This window comes from Candoia aspera, chromosome 6 (assembly GCF_035149785.1).
Source record: "Candoia aspera isolate rCanAsp1 chromosome 6, rCanAsp1.hap2, whole genome shotgun sequence".
Classification (NCBI taxonomy): domain Eukaryota; kingdom Metazoa; phylum Chordata; class Lepidosauria; order Squamata; family Boidae; genus Candoia; species Candoia aspera.
The window spans coordinates 36,542,379-36,562,675 of NC_086158.1; the positions used below are offsets into that span (position 1 = coordinate 36,542,379).

The following is a 20,297-nucleotide window of genomic DNA, read 5'->3' on the forward strand; positions in this document are numbered from 1 at the left end:
GCCTGAACAGTGAAAGATCCTCAGCCCTCATACACAAGGGAAGGCCAAGTGAGTAGAACAGAGACATTTAGTGAGGCTCCTCAAAAGAAAGTGGCATGACTCAGGAAAATAGGCATTGCTGTCATATTACAAAAGAAGGGCTTGGGAATCAGACTTCAGCTGGCAAACAACTTTCCAAGTTCAGATCTGACTTCCTGAACTTTTGCTGTTTATGATTTCCTGACTGACTTTTGACTGGTCCAAGTCTATACTCAGCTCTGATTCTTGGATCTTTGTTTTGTCTGTACATAACTTAGCCTTAAACAGCAAGCTTGTTTTCTTGTTTGAGCTCTCACATTCCTGTGCTCCAGTGAGATTTATAGCTGCTATAAAGAATTTTGAAATAAGTCTGACCTCCTGCACCTGTGATTGCTGGCACAGGACAGTAAGTTTCCCTTAGCCATTGTACCATACTGACTCTCATTTCATGATGGATATCAGATTGGGGAAGGCTGCAGTATGGCTCTCTTGGCACAGTGTAGGATGACCTGGCATTTCGTGTCTTTCTCTGTGGATAGTTGACAAATCCAAGTGTTGCTTGCTTTCTTTTGCCCTTTGCAGTGTACTTTTATTGTTGGGTCTTTCTAAGTTAGCTTTTATACTTCCACAGGGAGACCAAACTGAAAGCTGAAAAAAATTAGAAATGAAGATGGTTCCCTTCAATTCCATGTTTATGCTCCTGTTTCTTCCTTTTCAATTCCTTCTCATATTGTTTCAAGTCAAGAAAATAGGAAAGAAAAATTACCAACAGCCATGTAAAACAGGTTGAGCTCAGGGCTGTCAGTTGCTATCCCCTCTAACATGGCAAATTTTGTGTCATTATTGTTTTCAGAGTTACCTAAGAGAATATTTTGGATTATTGGGATTACTATGTACTAGACAATATGGGTTCACATTGTATTATGAATTATGATATGCAGTACAAAATAAAATGATGCAATCTATGTATCTTGTGTACATATGCAATTTGCAATTAATTGGAAATGAGTATAGAGCTAATACATTTGACTATTTAAGTACCTTTAATTAAAACATGTCATTTTACTCTTCTTTTTCTTTAAACCAGCTCTGACATCCAGTACATCCTTCCAAGAAAACCAAGAGAAAAGATGGTTTGCACAAATAAGCTTAAGCAGCCAGAATTAATTTGAAAGAATTGTGAACAGAAAAGCAACAATGTAAGTTACTTTCATTGTTAAAATTGCAATTCCATAAGAGTATGTCCAAAGGAGAGAATGGTGGGAAGGCATTGACTGGTCCTTCTCAGCATCTTGTTACATAATGGAATGAAAATGAGAATGATACTTCTCCTTAAATCATATTTTCAATATACTGTAGATTCTTCCTGAGTTCTTTACACACAAGTTTATTATTATTATTATTTTATCCTGCAAATTGCACTGTATATGGAATACAGAAAAAACAAAGATTCAGGGTGCGAAGTATGGCAATTAATATGAAATCTTGTTCTCCTTCTATATGTTCATTTGAAGCTTTATAGCATATTACTATATAAACCTAGAGTATTATGTACATTTATTGACTATATTCTGAGTTCTGCTTGCTTTTTCAAGGGTTGATTAAAAATCTTGAGACTAGTTTAGCTAAGATATAAATCTAGTACATACACATTTGAACCACAAACTAGGATGTGAAACATGATCAGGCATGTTTGAAGATTATGGATACATTAATCTGGACTTATCAAGAAAGCCAGGTCTTTGCACAATGTGTCCAAAATATTATAAATTGAGCCTGGTCATTTATGCTTTGGGTGAGAACTCTGAATTGATTTGTTATATGATTCATGTGTTTGTTTTTACAGCTATCCATAGTATTACAGGTAATCCTCATTTACAGACCACAATAGGGACCAGCAACTCTTATCACTAAGCGGCACAATCATTAAGCACAATATCATGTGACCGTGCCAACTTATACCATCAGTTCCAGCTGCAATCCTTAAGCAAATCACTATGGGTTGTTAAGTGTGATGTCACGTGACTGTGACTTGTGACTTCCTACCAGCTTCCCCATTGACTTTGCTTGCTGGCTTATGAAGGTCACAAATGGCAATCACATGACTGTGGGATGCTGCGAATGGCATAAATGCGAGCCGGTTGCCAAAAACCCGAATCATGATCGTGTGACCGCAGAGACGCAGCAATGGCTGCAACTTTGAACGGTCACTGAATGAGTGGTCAGTAAGCAAGGACTACCTGTATTAGAAATCTTTTCCAACTCCAAAATTTAAGAGCATCTATATTTTTTCTATCCTGTTTCTTCACATTTGAACTTTAACAGCCACAGAATGTGGAAAACCGTTGACTGTACGATCCTGATCTTTGTACATATAGGAATATCACAGCTTCTGAATATCTTTTCTAAAGCCTTTACTTATGTTCTTCCAAGTGCTAACCTATGGCATATTTTTTGCTGTTGGTTCCTTTAACACTGATAGTTGATCCTGAAAGGTAGAAGCTATGTAACACTTCAGTGTCTTCCTTATCAGTTCTAAGGCTGGTTGCTATACCTGTTGTCATTAGTTTGGTCTTCTTTATATTTAAGGGTAGTCACATTTTATTCACTGTGCTCCTTGAGTTTCATTACTAGAGTGTCATGACCCCCGTTGCAATGCATGCACGCATCACAACGGGGAACATGCCTTTCAGGAAAAGGGGAAGGAAGGAGGAAGGAATCATCCTAATCCCTTAAACGCTCAAACACAAACGCAATCATAAGGACAAAGGGGACACACCTTTGCCCTGACCAGAGAAGGCATCAGCATATCGCCCAGACATCCATGCATTACCCCGGGGGACACACCTGCGCCGGACATGGGAAGGAGACAGAGGAGACCAGCGATAATCTTCCTGATCGCCCATCAAGACCCCGGTATCGCACCCCCGATCGCCCATCAAGAAACAGGATCCGGGCTGTGGGACAATGGGGGGTGGAGAAGGGCCAGGTCTGCGCCAGGGGTATTTACGGGGTACCCCGCACGCCATGTGCTCATTCCCGTCTTTTTGCGTGTATGCACTCTGTTCTCAATAAACAGGATATCCTTAGCCCCATCTAAGTGAGTCCGTGTCTTTCTGAGAGCAAGGCAACCATTACATAGAGCTTGTAGATCATCTGCATTTTCAGTTATCATAGTAGTGTCATCAGTACACACAGGTTATTCATGTTTCTTCCACCTCTGAAAGTGCACAGTTCCAGTCCATTTCAATCCACTAATGCCTGAGATGTCAATGTGTAACCAATTCGTTTCATCTTTCACTGTGTTGCTCTTTTCCGTGTTCATGCTTCTTATGTTCCATGTGTCCATTGTTATTCTGTCTTTGGGATTCATATTTTCTTTTCCCGTATGGCAATATCAGCAACCAGATGTTGTGAAGGCTTTAATCTAGCCACATTGTTAACACCATTAGAACTCTGAAACATCCTTAGCTCTTCCTCGGTAATATGTTGAGTGCCATCCAACCGGATGGCCCATCATCTGTACTTTATTGTTAATCACTTTATCTTATCTGTCCATGTGGTTTTCTTGGTAAAATACAGGAGTGGTTTACTATTGCTTCTCCCATGCAGTATGAAATTATGCTTCTTCTGTTGTCACTAAGTGATCAGCTACTTGAAGCATCTTCCTGTATTGCTGATGTCCAATATATTTCTATAGCTGCCCAGAGTCACTTGTTGAGATGGGTGGCTATAGAAATAAGGTAGAGTAAAAGTAAAAGTGCCTGCTTGCTTTAGCTGGGCAAATGGGATGACCGTCATGCCTTAGCTATGGGAATATATATGTTGGCATAAACCATCAGTGTTCTTTGCTCGTTTCTCCCAGGAAGACTACCACAATGAGTGAGGCAGGGAAATAAAGCAATAAATAATTACTGTTATTGATCATAGTTAATAATACTTAAGCATTACTGTATCATAGAGCTTTCCCCAAGTCTAATAAAAACAAAGAGCCAAACTGATTTTTCCATGTTAAGGCCTCCCATTGCATTAGAAAGAAATGTAGCTACATGAGGCAGATGTTTTGATTGGAAGTGGAGGAGTGCTTAATACTTTTTTCAATGGACTGTTTCAATTTTAGTGACAATATAATTCTACCAAAGCTGTTTCTCTGCTCATGACAGCTTTATCAAATAAAGGATCATTGTTAAACTCTGTGTGGCCACGATCTAGTTACATTCAGAGCTTGATAGACGTAGGTGGATCTGCACCCTTATTTGAATTTGCTTTGTTTGCCAGTTTTATTTACATAAAAATTATGTTTTTTAGTGTACAACACAAGTGCAGCATACAAAAATGCAGCACTTCAACAATAAACCAGTTGTCATCATCAGCCAAGCACTCTGATTTTTATGTGATTGAAACAGCCAGAAATATTTCATTCATTATTAATATCCAAGTCACGTGTTTTAGTTACCGTATGATGTTGGCTTTCATACTCTGAATAGCTTTGTTCCTCTAAGACTAGCAAAACAGTTTTCCAATCCACGCTACAGTGATTTTTATAAATAATTTTAAACAGAAAGTTCTGCAGTAGACATGAATAACATCTACTTAATCATTTAGTTATTAAAGGAGTTTAATTTTCCCCATAGGCCTGTGGATTTCTTGACAAATGCTGTTTTAAATGATATCTCTCAATACTGATTTTTTTAAAAATATGGAAAAAGGAATTATAGTGGTGTGAAAAGTGCATTATTACTAGATTTGCCATTGGCACATATAGACCCAGATGGCAAACTGGCATCTCACCTGCCTTTGCCAACACACACGGGAATACTTTTTTAAAATCGTCATTGATTTAGTAAGGTCCTTTGCAAGTAGTTGTCCAGTTGATTGTAAGTGACTTACATTTACCTCACATTTATTTTTCACTTCTGTTTTGCAAAGGTTTCAGTGTGCATTCACATTTCATCCTCATAGAAAATCTGTGAGATAGATTTTGAAACAGAATTATGCTGGAAAATATAAGCTATTTTAGTTTTTAATAGTATCATTGTTTATATTAAAGTTGGGGAATCTGTGGTTTTTGAAATATAGCTGAATCACTAATTCCAGCATAGTTTGTATCTAATGCTACTGAGTTCACATACCCACTGAGCCAAAACAAATGTATATGTATTGGCTTGGCATGTATGAAATCAGAGTCTCCAGTCCACAGAGTTGGAAGTAGATTTGGGAGGAGAGATATTAGTGAAATTTGTGAACCCACCCAATGTCAAATAAGACTAGTTATTGCTTAATTGTTATGGTGAAATTAACAAAGAAAATTTCAGCTCTCACTCATATCTAAACTTGCACTAATCTAATCTTCTTTAGAGACAGTAATAGCCTATTTAGTAGATCTGTCTTGTGTTCTTAGATAACTTTCCTGCCCTTTCAAATAATGGAAAACAAATAAAAATTATCACACAAAGACTTCAGTGTTGATGAATGCAACACCTAGTTTTTGAATGAAATAAAAACTGTTCATATATGTTCTGACATCTCTAGCCATTACACTTTAATGTATTAAGGTACTCTATATAATAAACAAAGGGTTGGATGAAAGCTAATACTTCCAGCTCCATAACTTTAGTTTAAATAGGGATATTTTAATATATGAAACAGGGAAATAATCCTTGGAATGAGCTTTTTTGTTACCTGGTAGTTATTTCTCCACATAATCACAACCATTTGCTATTTACTTTGGCCAGTGATGGACACATTTCTTAAAGCCATCATGAAAGAACTCCACACTTCGCTTCTTCAACCAAGTCCTGACAGCCTTTTCCATCTTTTCACTTCAGTTACACAGATGCCCAGTTGAAGATATTCCTTCAGTTTTGGAAAAAGGTAGAAATCACATGGACTATATGGTGTATGGAATAAGATAGTGACTTCCAACTTTGGAACATTAGTTGCTGTCGCAGGACATCCATTTCATTCCTGATAATACAAATCAGCTTTTTCAGGCTCATCATTTACTTTTTTTTTTTTTGCCCAGGGACATACAGTACTCACATCAACACAGTCATTCCTATAATAAACCTGCATTTGATGGTGAATTTCAGTTGGACTCCTTTGGCAGTGAAAATTCAATTGCACAAAGTTGCTTAAAGCATACTGACAATTACTGTAGGCTTCCATTTTACAAAGAATAGCAACACAAACCTTTTTCACAGGCACTTCCTGCCAAATGAAATGAAAGAACAGATGCTAAAGAACACGTCAGAACTTCTAGAGCAGCGGTTCCCAACCTTTTTGGCGCCAGGGACTGGTTTCGTGGAAGACAATTTTTCCACGGACCGGGGGGGGCGGATGGCTTCGGGATGATTCAAGCACTTCCTCTTTTTCCCAACCTTTTATTCTTTTTTCTTCATGCCATTTGAAGATAGCAGCCAATGGGCTTGCTTTCTCTGATAGGAGGCAGAGCTCAGGCAGTAATGCAAGCGATGGGGAGTGGCTATAAACACTCAGGCTGTAAATTCGCTCGCTCGCCCACCGCTCTCCTTCTGTGCAGCCCGGTTCCTAACAGGCCATGGACCGGTACTGGCCCAGGTGTTGGGGATCCCTGTTCTAGAGTAGCAGTACTGCCATCCGTTGGCAACTTGTAGCATTGGAGATATTACTTTTCATTCAACTCTTATGCTATATTGTGGTTGCAGTCTGCATTGTGAACAATAGTTCATTGGCAACTTGAGCATAGGAAAAAAAAATTCCAGTTCCTCTAATCCAGTGCTTCTCAAACTTTTTCCTTCATTACCCAAAACTGCTTATCAGAAAGTCCTTTTTACCCAGTGTAGGTAAAACACTTTAAATCAATTTGAATGTCCCTCTTGTGATTGGGTAATGGGTTCATGTGTTGTTACCCAAAGAAAAACCACTTTTACCCAATTTTGGGTAATTTATCCAGGTTGGAGAAGCACTACTCTAATCTATACACATGCCAGCTATTCTAAAGGCATTATAGCATTGTTTGTTTTTGTTACAGCTAATGAGAAGCTATATTTAATATCAAGCATACTATGCTTACTGTTAATAGGGTAATTAGGAAACAAACCAAGGACAACTTAAAAGGAAAAAAAAGAACAAAGGCAGAAGCTTCCAATCACTGTTAAACTCTTTTTGTTTTTAATTATTAATATACCCATAAAGAATGTCAGTACAGAATTATTATGTTTGAGAACTTATTATGTCTTCCAGTAAAACAAATGCCTTGATGAACAGTGCTAAAGTTTGGCCAATGCTCACCTGGAAATAAGTCTCATTGGATTCAATAAACAGTAACTTTCTAGGAGATGTATGTGTAACATGGTCTTATGCATGCTTACTCAGAATTATCCTATTATTCAATAAGGTTTATTTACAGAAAGGTTTGCATAGGCTTGCACATTTGAGATTTAAACCTTAAAACTCAAAGGGATTGAAAATGATTAAGTCCTATTGTCTTTTAAGCTTATAGCCACACTACTGGCTGTAAATACCTTGAATTAAACATCAAATTATACAAAATGTGTTCATTGTACATAACTTCTGTTATAATAGAAGAGAATATATGTAGCTGAGGGTTGAACTGTGGAGTGCTTGGTGTTCTCTGAGCTTGGTTGTTTGCAGATGTTTTGTTACTCAACTAGGTAACATCATCAGTGCTAGTGAGTGTGGGATTTGTTCCCTGTTTATATACAGTAGCTTGCCTTGCCACACTCCCACCCCCACCAACACCAATTATATATTTTCAGCTAAGAGTATCCCAGAAAAATGTTTGGAAATGCATAATTGAATGGAAATATGCAGCAGTTTTTAAGAACAAAAAAAGCCTCATAAAACCTGGAATGCTAATGTTATATATAATATTAAAATGTGATAGGACTTTGCTGACATGTTTATATCTTCATATTTACACTGACATTCTTAATTTGTCTTGGTAGCCTGACTCCTCATGTACAGTGGATGCCAGTGGACATAGCATTAAGCTAGTGGCAATGTCGGATGACTTTAACAAGGCTTAGAAGGTAAGCAGGGTCAGGCCTGGGTAGTGTTTGGATGGGGAACCTCCAGGGAATACCTGAGGTATAAGCTAGGCTGGAAAGTCAAAAAGCTTCTCAGAAGAAGGCAGTGGTAGACCACTTCTGTACTGTTGTTGAAAAACCAAAATGAGCATGTCTGTGAAGTCACCAGGAGATGAGCTTGGCTCAAAAGGAGACTTTAGTGCAGCTTCTTCTAGCATATCTGAAGGGTGCTAGGCTGGGAAAAGCTGCTTGTCTTCTGTATGAATGAGGCTTGAATCCAGGTAGTCCTTTCTCCTGTCTTTTCTCATAATTAAGCCATGAGGAAGGAAATAAAATAATGGTTTCTCTTTTGAACTAAATATAGTTTGCCATATCATTCTAACTATGACAAATGGTGGTTTAACTAAGTTTAGTTTAAGGAAACATTTCAGTTGTTGCTTGAATTAGTAAGTTCATGGGAGTAGCTTGTTTAAATGAACTTCTATAAAAGTGCCTGTAGTTTGGTTAGTTAAAAATGGAAGTGAATGTTTCCGACCTGTGCATCTACACTGGAAGAGAGTGAGTGGGTTCACACATGTACTTTGCATGTACTTGAAAATTAGAATTAGAAGACGGTTCTCAAGCAGCAGTTGTGTTTGTACTTAAGGATTGCAAGCATTCATTTTATTTTAAAAGATGATCTAGAACTACTTGTACAATAAAACACATGCATGTAAGTATTACAAGCAGTGTTCTTATCTTTTAATTCATAGTACCTTTATCTTCATCCTCTTTCCGCTCTCAAATAGTAAAGTATCTTGTAAAATGCCTACCTTGTGTTAAACATTTGAAAATATATGCTCATGGTTTAACATAGCATCCAGCTCCATAGATGTAAATAAATGAAAACCAACTTTTGTCTTCTTTCTGGATGTTGTTTAAAATTCTTCTCTTGTCGCTATTTGCTTTACTTGGCATCTTGGCAGTGTTTCAGTTGCTCAAAGTGAGGATGTTAGTCATGCATCACTTTGCATTATACAGTTTGGCCTGTGGTTTTTTCTCAGAACAGTCTCATGATTGTGACAAATAGTGCTTTTTTTTTTCTACTTTTCTAACCTTTATGTTGTCAAGATGTGGCAATGCTAGAATGATGAGTGGATTGTGAAATAATGTTTACCTGTTTTATTGATTAAATACTAAGTTATTTTCTGTGCAATTGTTGAATTTGTATCTGTACTTCTCAAAATGCTCCCAAATGCTGGTTGATGTAGGCTCTTGCAAATTTACTTCTAAAATGACAGCTTCCCACACTATTGCTGGTTGCGTTATTTAAAAATAAATGAGAAGGGTAAAATGCGGTAACCACAAAAAGTGTAAATTTCTAGTTTGAATCAGAAAATACACTGTCAGTAACATATACTTCTCTCACATTTTCCAATCTCTGGAAAATAATTAAGGATTATTGGAGATGTTGCCCATTCGAGGTTTGTAGGATTGTGCCTGATTCACACACATATTAGGGCATGATATTGCTGCATGGAAGAAAACTCATATGAGTTTTCATATTATGTGGTTTCTGGAGAAACTTCTGTGACTCTGTGGACCTGGTCATGGTATGTAGGACATTTACATGCTGGCATTTTGAAGGTACACTAGTTTACTGCCTTTCATTGCATAGGTGAACTGGATTAAAACTGTCCCAGGTCACAATTCTGGGCAGAACACAACATTGGGTAGTTCCTACTTGGCTCCAGTTTGATCCCCTTTCCTTTTGTTCATCTAGCATCCCTGAAATACTGTTCTGCTTTTCTCCTAACAACCATTTAGGTATTTGAATACTGTTATTAAATTCTCCCTTCTCTAAGCTCAGTATAACATTTTATCTTTTTTTCCTCATTTTTATACGTTCTGATTAGGATCCAGGTGAATGTGAGTCCAAAATGGCTTTTACTTAAATTGTAAGGCTAGTCCCTTTATGATCCTAGATTTGTTCTTCACTTACAAATTCTAGTTTATCTGAAATTACATGGACGAAGTGCTAAGTAAAGCATATCTGCTTCTTCAGCTGCTTGCCTTATCAAGAGGAAACAAGTACAGGGAACTGATTTTTGCACACCTGGCCAAACAGGGTCCAGCATAGTAATTATTTGGATGGAAGGCCACCAAGGAGTATCAGGCTGTAGGCTAGACTGTAAAGTTGAAAAATATCACAGGCGATGGCAAGCAATTTCTTCATTATTGCCAAGAAAGCTGTGTGTTGTGGTTGTGTACTCACGAGCAGTTGAGCACAACTCAAGAGTACCTTTACATGTTCCTTTACATGAATTCCAAGAGTACCTTTACATGAATTCATTCATTATGAGCCTGGATCTGCTAGGATCTTGACTTACAATTCTGTAGATGTTGTAGTCTTTTATTCGGTTTATTTTTTTCAAGCTGATCTGTGGGATGGAAGAAATTCTCAGCTTGCTCCATCTTTGCTTTTCTTTTTAGGACAATGTGGTTATGATAGTTAAAATCTATAATGCCTCCTGCCATGGCAGATATCCTGGACATCTGGGCAGTAGATTCACACATAGCCACAGAGAGCTCAATTTCTGTGGATTGCCTGCTTCCCACTGGAATTTACATCAGTCTAGATGTTCCTCGTGATGCCACTATTTCTCATATCAAACAGGTAAAATTGGGGTACTGCTTAATCATCCATTAATTTTTAATTGAAACATCTTTTCTGAGTATTTTTACTAAGTAACTAAAATTTATATTAATACTTAATATGAGATGTTAAGGCATTTTTTAAAGAGCAGATATCTATGATATGTTTTTCCCCCTGTGGGAGCATAGTTCAATAGTTTTCATGAAATGTACACTCAGTGTTGATTATCTAGCTTATTTAGCCATAGAAGAGGAGCAATATAATAAGTAATATTTTGAAAAAAAAATGAACCCAGTGGACCCCTTAGAGAAGATTCCACAGATGTTATTCTGAACCTTCTGGATCTTTAGAGCATGCCTGCTCAGCCCTCTCCTTCCTCTATTATATAAATAATAAAAGTCGTACATCTCTGTTTAGTACTGAGGTGGCCAACCACATTTATTCCATTATTATGGAAACAAGTCAACTTATTGGTTAATAGAGATGATATATTTGGCCTGGAATTGAGTTTTGCTTTAGTAGTTACCCAGCCCAGATGAATAGTTTGACAGACTTATCAAAGAGATAGCAAAAGAACCAACTTGGGACAAAGGTCTTCCTTAGAACTTTCTGCTTCAACATAAATAAGGTTTTAACAGATATCTTGTTTATTCCTGATAGGTTGTTCTAGAACAGTGGTCATGGCAGAAAGAACTAGTTTTCTCTTAAGCTCAACATAACAACACACTGAAATTTGATGCATTTGTTATTCTCTGAAGGCTTGAGTCAGCTGTATTTAATTTAAGGATGTTTGTTTATGCTGGAGTATGGGCTTCCAAGAATAGGAAAGAAATACCAATTAATGCTGAATGTAAAATTGACAAAGAACTTATTTTCCAATGAATCAACTGGAGCATTCTGTTACCACAGTTTTGTTCTTAATTGCAGCTATTATGGAAACAAGCACACAGCTACCCTCTGTTTCATCTTCTTCTGGAGATTGATTCATATATGTTCTCCTGTGTGAACCAAACAGCAGTGCGTGAGGAGCTGGAGGATGAAACCCGAAGGCTCTGTGATGTTAGACCATTCCTTCCTGTTCTTCAACTGATTACAAGAAGTTGTGATCCAGGAGAAAAGTTAGACTCTAAAATAGGTGTCCTCATAGGAAAAGGTAAATGTCTGTGTTCTTGTTTTGGGCACAGGCACGTTAACTTGAGATGAATTGGAACAAGACAGTGATATTTTTATTTTATATACCTATTTTTTAAATTCTAGACCCTTCAAAAAAGTAAAAGGGAGATATGAAAATGTCAATTCCACTATTTCTGGTGAAGTTGTTATTATACCATGAAGTCACCCTGCCTCATGAGTGCCTTGGAGATGAATTTAAAAAATTAAAGTGAGCCCCCTGACCACAAAAAAACTCCCCTGCCCATCTATTACAGTGTAAGATGAGGAAGAGAAAACATGGGAAAAAATGTTATAAATTCTTTCTATCTGCAGTTGGACTCCTCTGCCCAATTTTTACTGCAATTTGTGTTGCACAGACTCTAGAAGTTCAAAAGGCACATGGGAATATTCTCTGTATACAATTCTTATAGGGAACAATTTTTTCAACAATCCTGGGTCTTAGATCCAGGGAATGATAATAGCGGATCCCTCTTTTTTTAATTGAAAAGAACAAGTTTGATGAGAATTAAGTTAATGTGTATCTAATTCTTCTGCTTTAATGCAGTATATACTTTGTAACAGTTGTTTCTTTAGCGATATTACAATATTAAGTAGAGTTTTTGTAGAAGCCAGAAGCTTTTACAAAAGTTATTTATTGCTGGATATTTAACAATCTGTTTTTCCATAGTTAGATGCATTATTCCTTTGCAACTGTATTCTGGAATTTAAAAAATAGTGAGTAGAAAGGCCACATATTCATCAACACAATGGACAGTTATTAGTCATGGCACAAAAGCTACAAGTTCTATTTAGGTTTCAACAGCAAATTGAACATTAACTTGTTTAAGTTAACAATAGTTTCTACTGATGCAAAAAGATCTATTTTGGATTTTTACAATTGGTTATTTGAAAAAGGATGATGGGGTATTTTTCTTTGTATAAACAATTTCATTCTTTGTACTTTGTGGGGTAAAGAAATTGTAACTCCAAGAATTTACATCATGACTCTAAATGAATATTAAATTGTACAGACTTAGATAAATCAACCATTTTAATTAGCTTTGTCAGTATTTTCCAGAGTGTTCAGCATAGGAATGTATAGAACAAGTTGTATAAAGTCCATTTCAGGTTTACATGTATTCAGCCATAAATCTGCTCTGTCAGATTTTGAAATCATTCTGTATTTTTATAGGTTTGGGTCTTAAAAGAAGCATTTTATTTATTTATTGCTGAGAGCTGCATTAAGAAATCCAGAAACCTGGAAAATTTGAAGGACAGCCCTGTTCCAACTTGCATAGTAGTTTGAAAAATCTGAACTGGGTCTGTTTAAACAATATTGTCCAACATCTTTAGCTAAGCTTCCCTCCATCCTACTGCACTTTATATGTGTATACCCTCTCCTCATTTAGCAACTGCAATCCATTCCTTACATTGGAAGCAAAACAGTCACTAAGCAAACATGTGACAGAGAGATAGATGCTGCAAAGATTACTTGTTGCTGCCGTCTCATTTAGATAAAGTTCTCTTTGTACAGTGGTGCCAGCATTACTCTCAATCCGGCATGCTTTGTTGACAGGCGCACAAAATTTAGTTGTAAGTACATGCATTGGTTGGAAACTTTTTTTTTTAAAATTAGGTTGTATTTGCAAATGCTCGTTAAATGAGATAGCCGCTAAATGAAGAGTGGCTGTGCACAGTGGGGTAAAATGTATGGATTGTATTTTTCTTTTTTTAAAAAAATCCTGCAAAAGATTAAAGATGCATTAAAATTAACCTTTCAGTATTACAAAGAGGATAGTGTAATTCTGTAGTTATGGAAAGTTTTACTCTTTAAACTACATGGATTGTAGAAGGTCCCTAGTATGTGGATGACATATATGTATATTAAATGGTCTTTAATGATTATAATAATCTGGATGTAGTTACAATAAAATGCATCTTACTTTAATGTTGCTGTTGTTGTTTTTTTAACCAAAAAAAAAAATCCAGGCCTTCATGAGTTTGATGCCCTACCGGACCCAGAAATCAAAGAATTCCGAATTAAGATGGGACAAATCAGTAAAGAGAAAATGCAATCACTAGTGGGATTATCTTCAATGGATTGGTTAAAGCGCACATATCCACCAGAATTAGAACTAGCAATCCAGGATAACATCCAGGATAAACTTTATGGTGGCAATCTCGTTGTGGCTGTTCATTTTGATAACTGTCAGGTAGGATTCTTAATCTAATTTGCAAACATTTCTGTTCTTTAAATAATTTTCACTAAACATGAAGGATTTAATGGACATACTATGTATTTCTGAAATAGTGGCCCCTTTACTGCATTACCCTGCACAATTGTTTTTTAGAACCAAGAGCAGTTTTAAGATCTAATTATGATATGGCACTGCAATTGATGGAGAACAGACATAAAAAGTTCTATGAGTGAGTGCAACGTTAGATGTTACATTTATGTATTTTACATATTGTAAACTGTCCAGAGTCTCTTTGGAGTTGGGCGACCTCGATCTCCAATAAATTAAATTAAATTGAATTAAATTAAATTAAATTACGTGGGTGATTTTTGGATCCGATTCCTTTAATTCCTTTAATCCTTAAATTAAAAAAATAACACCCTTATCTGGTATCTTCTGAATAAACTGTTAAATTTCACAATTTAAGCTGGAAAATGCTTTAAGCATTACAACTTAAATTGTGAAATTACAATAGAAACCTCTTTTTTCTGAATTTCTATGAAGCAAGTAGGGCATTTTAAATGTGATTAAAGTAGGTGGCATGGGAGAGCTCTCAAAAAATCCATGTGCTTATGTCTGCTTGTTATTCTTCTAGTGGATTGTTTCTTTCAATTCTAGATCCACTCACCCATTCATATTAAGATAGCTGCAGTGAAGTCTTTTCCAGTTAAAATAGCAGCAATTTCAAAATGAAAGACAGCATACATTTATCAGTTAAATAATTGCTGACAATTGTTTTGCTGTTATATGCATAAAAGTAAAAACAAATAGATAAACTATGCTACACTTACATCCCTCCTTAGGAGGGAGATGGGTGGTGATAAAGTTTGATAAATAAATAAATATCAATATAAGAGTAACCTTATATTATTTTTTCTGAGTTCTAAGATTAGTCAATATGTTATTTATAAACCCGCTTAAATCCTCTATGTCTGATTCCCCATGTCTTTTTCTTTAAAAAAAAATCTGATGCATAGGGAAACTAGCTAAGGGTATATTAGCGCTTTCTTGCCATGGTATTTTCTGGCTCAAAATTTCCATCTCAGCTGCTATGTGCAGGAAATTGTAATTTAAGAGGAGTTCATCAACTGGGAAAATAGCATTTTTAGAAAATTTAATTACAATCCCATATCTCCCCAAAAATCCTGTTAATGTTTATGTTGGATTTTGTTCATTAATGTGTAATACTTAAACTGTTTGTAGAGCTCTGTAGAAACAGGTGACTCCCAAGAAACATCAACCATATACAAAAAATGTAGCTAGTGACTTTTGTGAAGATTTTCTATTTCAGTTTAGGTCCTGTGCTTTGGCAGTAACTTCAAAGAACAAAACAGTTTTGAGACAAATGCATTTTGAAACTAAGAAAATATTGAATTGATTTTGACTGACTTCTTCATTATGGCTACAATACTCCATTGTGAGGTTTGGCTGGTAACCAGAAAGCTGCTTCATAAATAAGCTTCCAGACAAATAATAATCATAAAATGAAATGAAATGAAAACTGAGCTATGATTTACATTTGTCAATAATTGCTTTTGAATCCTTACATTTTTCTGGAGTGTTTGAAAAATGAAAGCTCCATATGTGCCTTTATAAAAGCATTTTGTGAATGATGAAATAGACACTGCTAGGAGGATTCTTAGAAGGAAAAAAATATTTTCTTGCTTAAGTTGTATAGCATGGGTATACGCCCTTGCCAATCTTGAAGTGTCTGGATGAATCAGCATTTGAACTCTGAAATACCTTTAAGAAAAATATTTTTAACATTTACTTTTCACAGAAAATTATTCTTAAATACTAAAGCACGATGCTTTTGTTTATTTCAGTTTTCTTCTCTGTAGCATTATTCTGTGGGTCATTTGTTTACTCTTGTTCCATTTGCCACATAATAGTCCTATATTAATATTATTGCAGCGGATTTATATAATAAGGCTATGATATGCACAGAGAGTTGAATATTTTCACACAATTGCTGTGTTTAATAAGTAGTAATTTTGCTTTCTATGATAAGGCAGTTTCTTTAAACTTTATTGGCTTATTTCCCATTATATTTCAGTGCACTTTAAACCTTTTAGAATCATTTGTTATAAAAATGTGATACATGTTCCTTGCCACAATAGCACATCATCAGTATAAGCATATATAAATAAATTTTGTTTTGATTCTGGTCTTTATTAGTGGGCAGGTATTTATAAATTAATACTTCTTAAAAGAAAAAGATCTTAGTGATGTTGATAACTGGGAAGATCCCACAGCAGATTGTAAAGAGATTGATCTGAAAGCACCATGGAAACAAAGGATACAATGCAGTAATTATCTGAAGTTAACTTTTTTTTTTTCCAGAGCAACCTTTATTTCATGATTCAATTTTCCTTAGTAGACTAGGGGAATGCAGTAGACATATCTTGCCTTCAGCAAAATATATGACAAAGCACCCCATGACATTTTATTAGCAAAGTAGTTAATGATAGTGTTGAAGACACACTTAACTGGATATGTAGATGAGTTCAAAATCATATTCAAGGAATATGATATGGTCCTTATCAAACTGGAATGAATATCAAATGGAGTGCCGTAAGATTTATTTCTGGGCCCTCTACTCTTCAATATTTTTACTAATGACTTTGAAAAACAGATGGAGGGGAGCTTATAATATGATACAACATTGAGTGAAATAGCTAATACCTTAGAAGATAATATACAAATTAAACTTAGGTTTGGGAAATGAGCTGAAAATAACAGTAAAATTTAACATGGACAAATGTAAAGTTCTTCACTTAAGAAACAGTCAAATGCATAGATACAAGATGGGAGATAACTGGCTTGGTAACAATACATGGATATCTTGAAGTCATAATTGAGTACAAAATGTACTCAGCAGTGTAAAACAGCTGTTAAAAACAAATTTAGTTTATTGTTATTGATTAGTCAAAGGATATATCAAATAAAATAGGATAAAATAATATAGCATATTGAAAGATGTAAAAATATTCAGTGAAATAATCAGATAAGATCATCCCCGTGGCAGTTGACCCCACTCTGATCTAGATAGGAGGTTGGATGGCTTTAGCTATCAACTTGGCAGTCTTTCTCACCGCCCATGTGTTTGTACCTTGGAGGAGGTAAAATCACCTGTTGATGGAGTCCCAATGGGCTGTCCTATCCATTAGTGACTTTAATGCTGTGCTCTGGCTGAAGCATATAGTTGGCAGTCCAAGAGGATATGACATCCACTATTTGTGGTGTGCCACATATACATATCCTCTCTGGATAAGGAACTTGATGAAATCATGCATAGAATCCGGGAGTTTAAATCTTGCTCTGATTAGGGCTGTTTTTTGGCCCTAGGTCAGGGATATTTTTCTAGTTGAAAAGTCTTTTTGTTCTGGGCCAGCCATTTTAAAGATTTGATGTTATCAAGTATTTCTAAGTCAACTTGAGCACTAATGTCCAGGACCTTCTGTTTGAAAATGTCTTTGGCTTGATGGCTGACTGAGGTTAAATATGGAAGTGAAAATCTATGGAGCAAGATGGCCTTGGTAAACTGATTTAGCCATGTGACAGGGTGGGACATGCCAGACTGTTCAACAAGACACTTTTTTTTGGTAGTCTATCCTGGTCCATTGAAAGTATCTTCCACCAATAGTTCAAAGCTCAAATTGTTGTAGAGGTGTAGATGGAGTGGGTGCCTGTTTCAGCTCTAACTGCAGAGGCTGGAATGTTTTTGTCTGTTCCCAGAATGGATCTTAGCAAGTAGGTCTGGGTTTGTTCAAGTAATGATGACTGTGATAGACCCCACAGTTCTACGCCATAGATCATTACAGATGTTACTTTAACCTTATAGACCTTTAATATAGGAACCAGGGTACCTTTTCAGCCTTTTGCTAAGATCAAGTGTAGCATCACCAAAAAAAAAAAAAAAGGCAAATTCAATGTTAGGCTTCATCAGCAGAAGTAATTTTCAAATAATGCAAGTTGCTAGTTCCACAATGTTCTGAGTTGATTAGAAAATAGGAGGAGGAAGGAGTATTTGATAGGTTCGCCATTCAGTTTTGGGCACCACACTAAGGAGTCCAACAAACTGAAATAGATTCAGAAAAGGACAACGAAAATGAACAGAGAACAGAAATTAAAGTCCTCTGGATAGAGATTGCGGGAAATTGCCAGTTTACCATGGGAAGAGAAGATTTAGGGGACAGCTGAGTGATAAGATAGTACTCATCAAATACTTGAAGCAATATCACACAGAAAGTCAAATCCTTCTTTGAATACATTCTTGCAGAGACTACCCAACCATCTTTCTGGGATGCTTTTAATTTAAATTGCTGCACTGAGCAGGATGTTGGCATGAGTAGTGTCCTCTATGATTCTCTGATTCTACAAAACAAAGGAACAGACAAATAGAGTTTTCTATATGATATAACATTATGAGATACCTGTGATACAACATAAAACAATTCCAGCAAACCCACTAGTTATCAGTGATTTAACTTGTAAAAATAAATTGTGTCAATCAAAAGTAACCTTGTTGAAAAATATTTATAAATCCAAGTCACTCTTCTATCAAATATCCAGTGTCTTTGTAACTTAGCACAGAAAGATACCTTAAAATAATTATAATTTCATAAGTAAATAACGTTTAATGCTTGATAATAATAAACGTTGTCTCTTCTTAATAGGATGTATTTAGTTTTCAAGTGTCTCCTAATATTAACCCTATTAAGTTGAATGAGTTGGCAATTCGGAAACGGTTGACTATCCATGGAAAAGAAGATGAAGAAGTTGATCCTTACGATTATGTGTTACAAGTTAGTGGAAGACTGGAATATGTCTTTGGGAATCATCCATTAATTCAATTCCAGGTAGCCATTCCCACAAAATAATATGCCAGTTTAGGACTTGGAAAAACAAACAATATATGAAATGTTGACTTAAACTGTTTGTGGATAATATTCTTGAAATTTTCTTTTTAATATTAACTTATTTGGTAATGCCAGTACACATAGACATACAGAGCGAAAGAATTTCATGTAAGAATTATGGGTGCCTACCTGTCATATCACCAAGAAATATGTAACATTACACATATCCTGATCAACGTTTTTAAAACTTAAAGCAGGAGAATTGCTCCTGTGCGTTCCTGTTTGAAATACTTCATGTAATTTTGAGCATGCAAATAATCATATAATTTCCTTTTTCAGTATGTCCATCATTGTGTAATAAATAGAACTCTTCCTCAGCTGACCCTTATTGAATGCAGCAGCATTAAAAAAATGTATGAACAGGAAATGATTGCTATAGAAGCAGCAGTAAATCGAAAATCAAGCAATCTTCCTCTTCCTCTACCGCCCAAAAAATCACGTGTAAGTTTTTATGTATATATGTGAGCGGGATGTTACTGTTTCTGGGGCTGTTATTGCTTTAGACTATGGGAAAGAATTCATTTTAAGATTAATAATATCACATGCAGAGAACGCTGACTGCTACCCAGGGTTTTTCAAACTGCAATACAGTGCCTTAAAATGATAAAATATATTTGTTCCCCTCATGAATAAAACTAAACCATAAATAATAAGTGAATACAAAACTCCAGCAGATAGTTTTGAGATGATGGCTATACACCCATGGTTTAGCCAAGGCTCGGAAGTCATTGAGGGCTTTGCTCTCTGCTTTGCTTGCACAAGCCCATCGTAGGCTTGTCTGGGTAAGACTTAGTTTTGACAGTGCTTCCACTTTGTCTGCACAAACCTGATCGTCTTTTTGAAAAAATAGCAAATCCCCTACTACCCACAATTTGAGAACTTTTGCAGTAAACAGAATTTGTGACTTAAACTGATTGTGCCTTCAAATTTATGTTTCTGTTCTAATCTGCTTAAATGTTATTTACAAAAGAGAAATCATTCTGAAAAGAATCCCAGCAGAAAGTTTTGCATTCATTTCTCCTGTTACTGAATAGGAGGGATTAACTATTGCATTAATGCCAGACCTCTTTCTGGCCCCCTGAGATAAATGATCTCTGATTGGGCTTATTGCCTGCAGGTTTTCTGCAGTCACACAGGGCTTCCAAAGTGGATCTTCCTTTTCTTAGGCCTGGAACTCCTATCCACTGTTGGACAGGCACTTCCATTCTATCCAAAACCACTCCAGCCAGAGGCTCTGCAAGTTAGAATTGCTCTATTGGTGTAGTGATTTTGAAATGTGTTTGTGTGTATGTATGTACTATAT

At 36.0% G+C, this 20,297-nt stretch overlaps 1 protein-coding gene across 2 annotated transcripts in view; it reads left to right on the top strand.

Moving 5' to 3' along the window:
• The window catches only part of PIK3CB (phosphatidylinositol-4,5-bisphosphate 3-kinase catalytic subunit beta), a 92,933-nt gene that overhangs the window by 25,082 nt on the left and 47,554 nt on the right, over positions 1-20,297 (top strand). Inside the window, exons 2-8 of one of the 2 annotated variants that reach the window (XM_063306721.1) lie at positions 1,106-1,217; positions 7,968-8,051; positions 10,521-10,704; positions 11,611-11,836; positions 13,825-14,048; positions 18,752-18,934; positions 19,274-19,435. In XM_063306721.1, the coding sequence (XP_063162791.1) occupies positions 10,552-10,704; positions 11,611-11,836; positions 13,825-14,048; positions 18,752-18,934; positions 19,274-19,435 (948 nt within the window). In that variant the 5' untranslated portion in view covers positions 1,106-1,217; positions 7,968-8,051; positions 10,521-10,551. The remainder of the gene's footprint in view (positions 1-1,105; positions 1,218-7,967; positions 8,052-10,520; positions 10,705-11,610; positions 11,837-13,824; positions 14,049-18,751; positions 18,935-19,273; positions 19,436-20,297) is intronic. The other variant, XM_063306723.1, reaches the window with a different exon arrangement.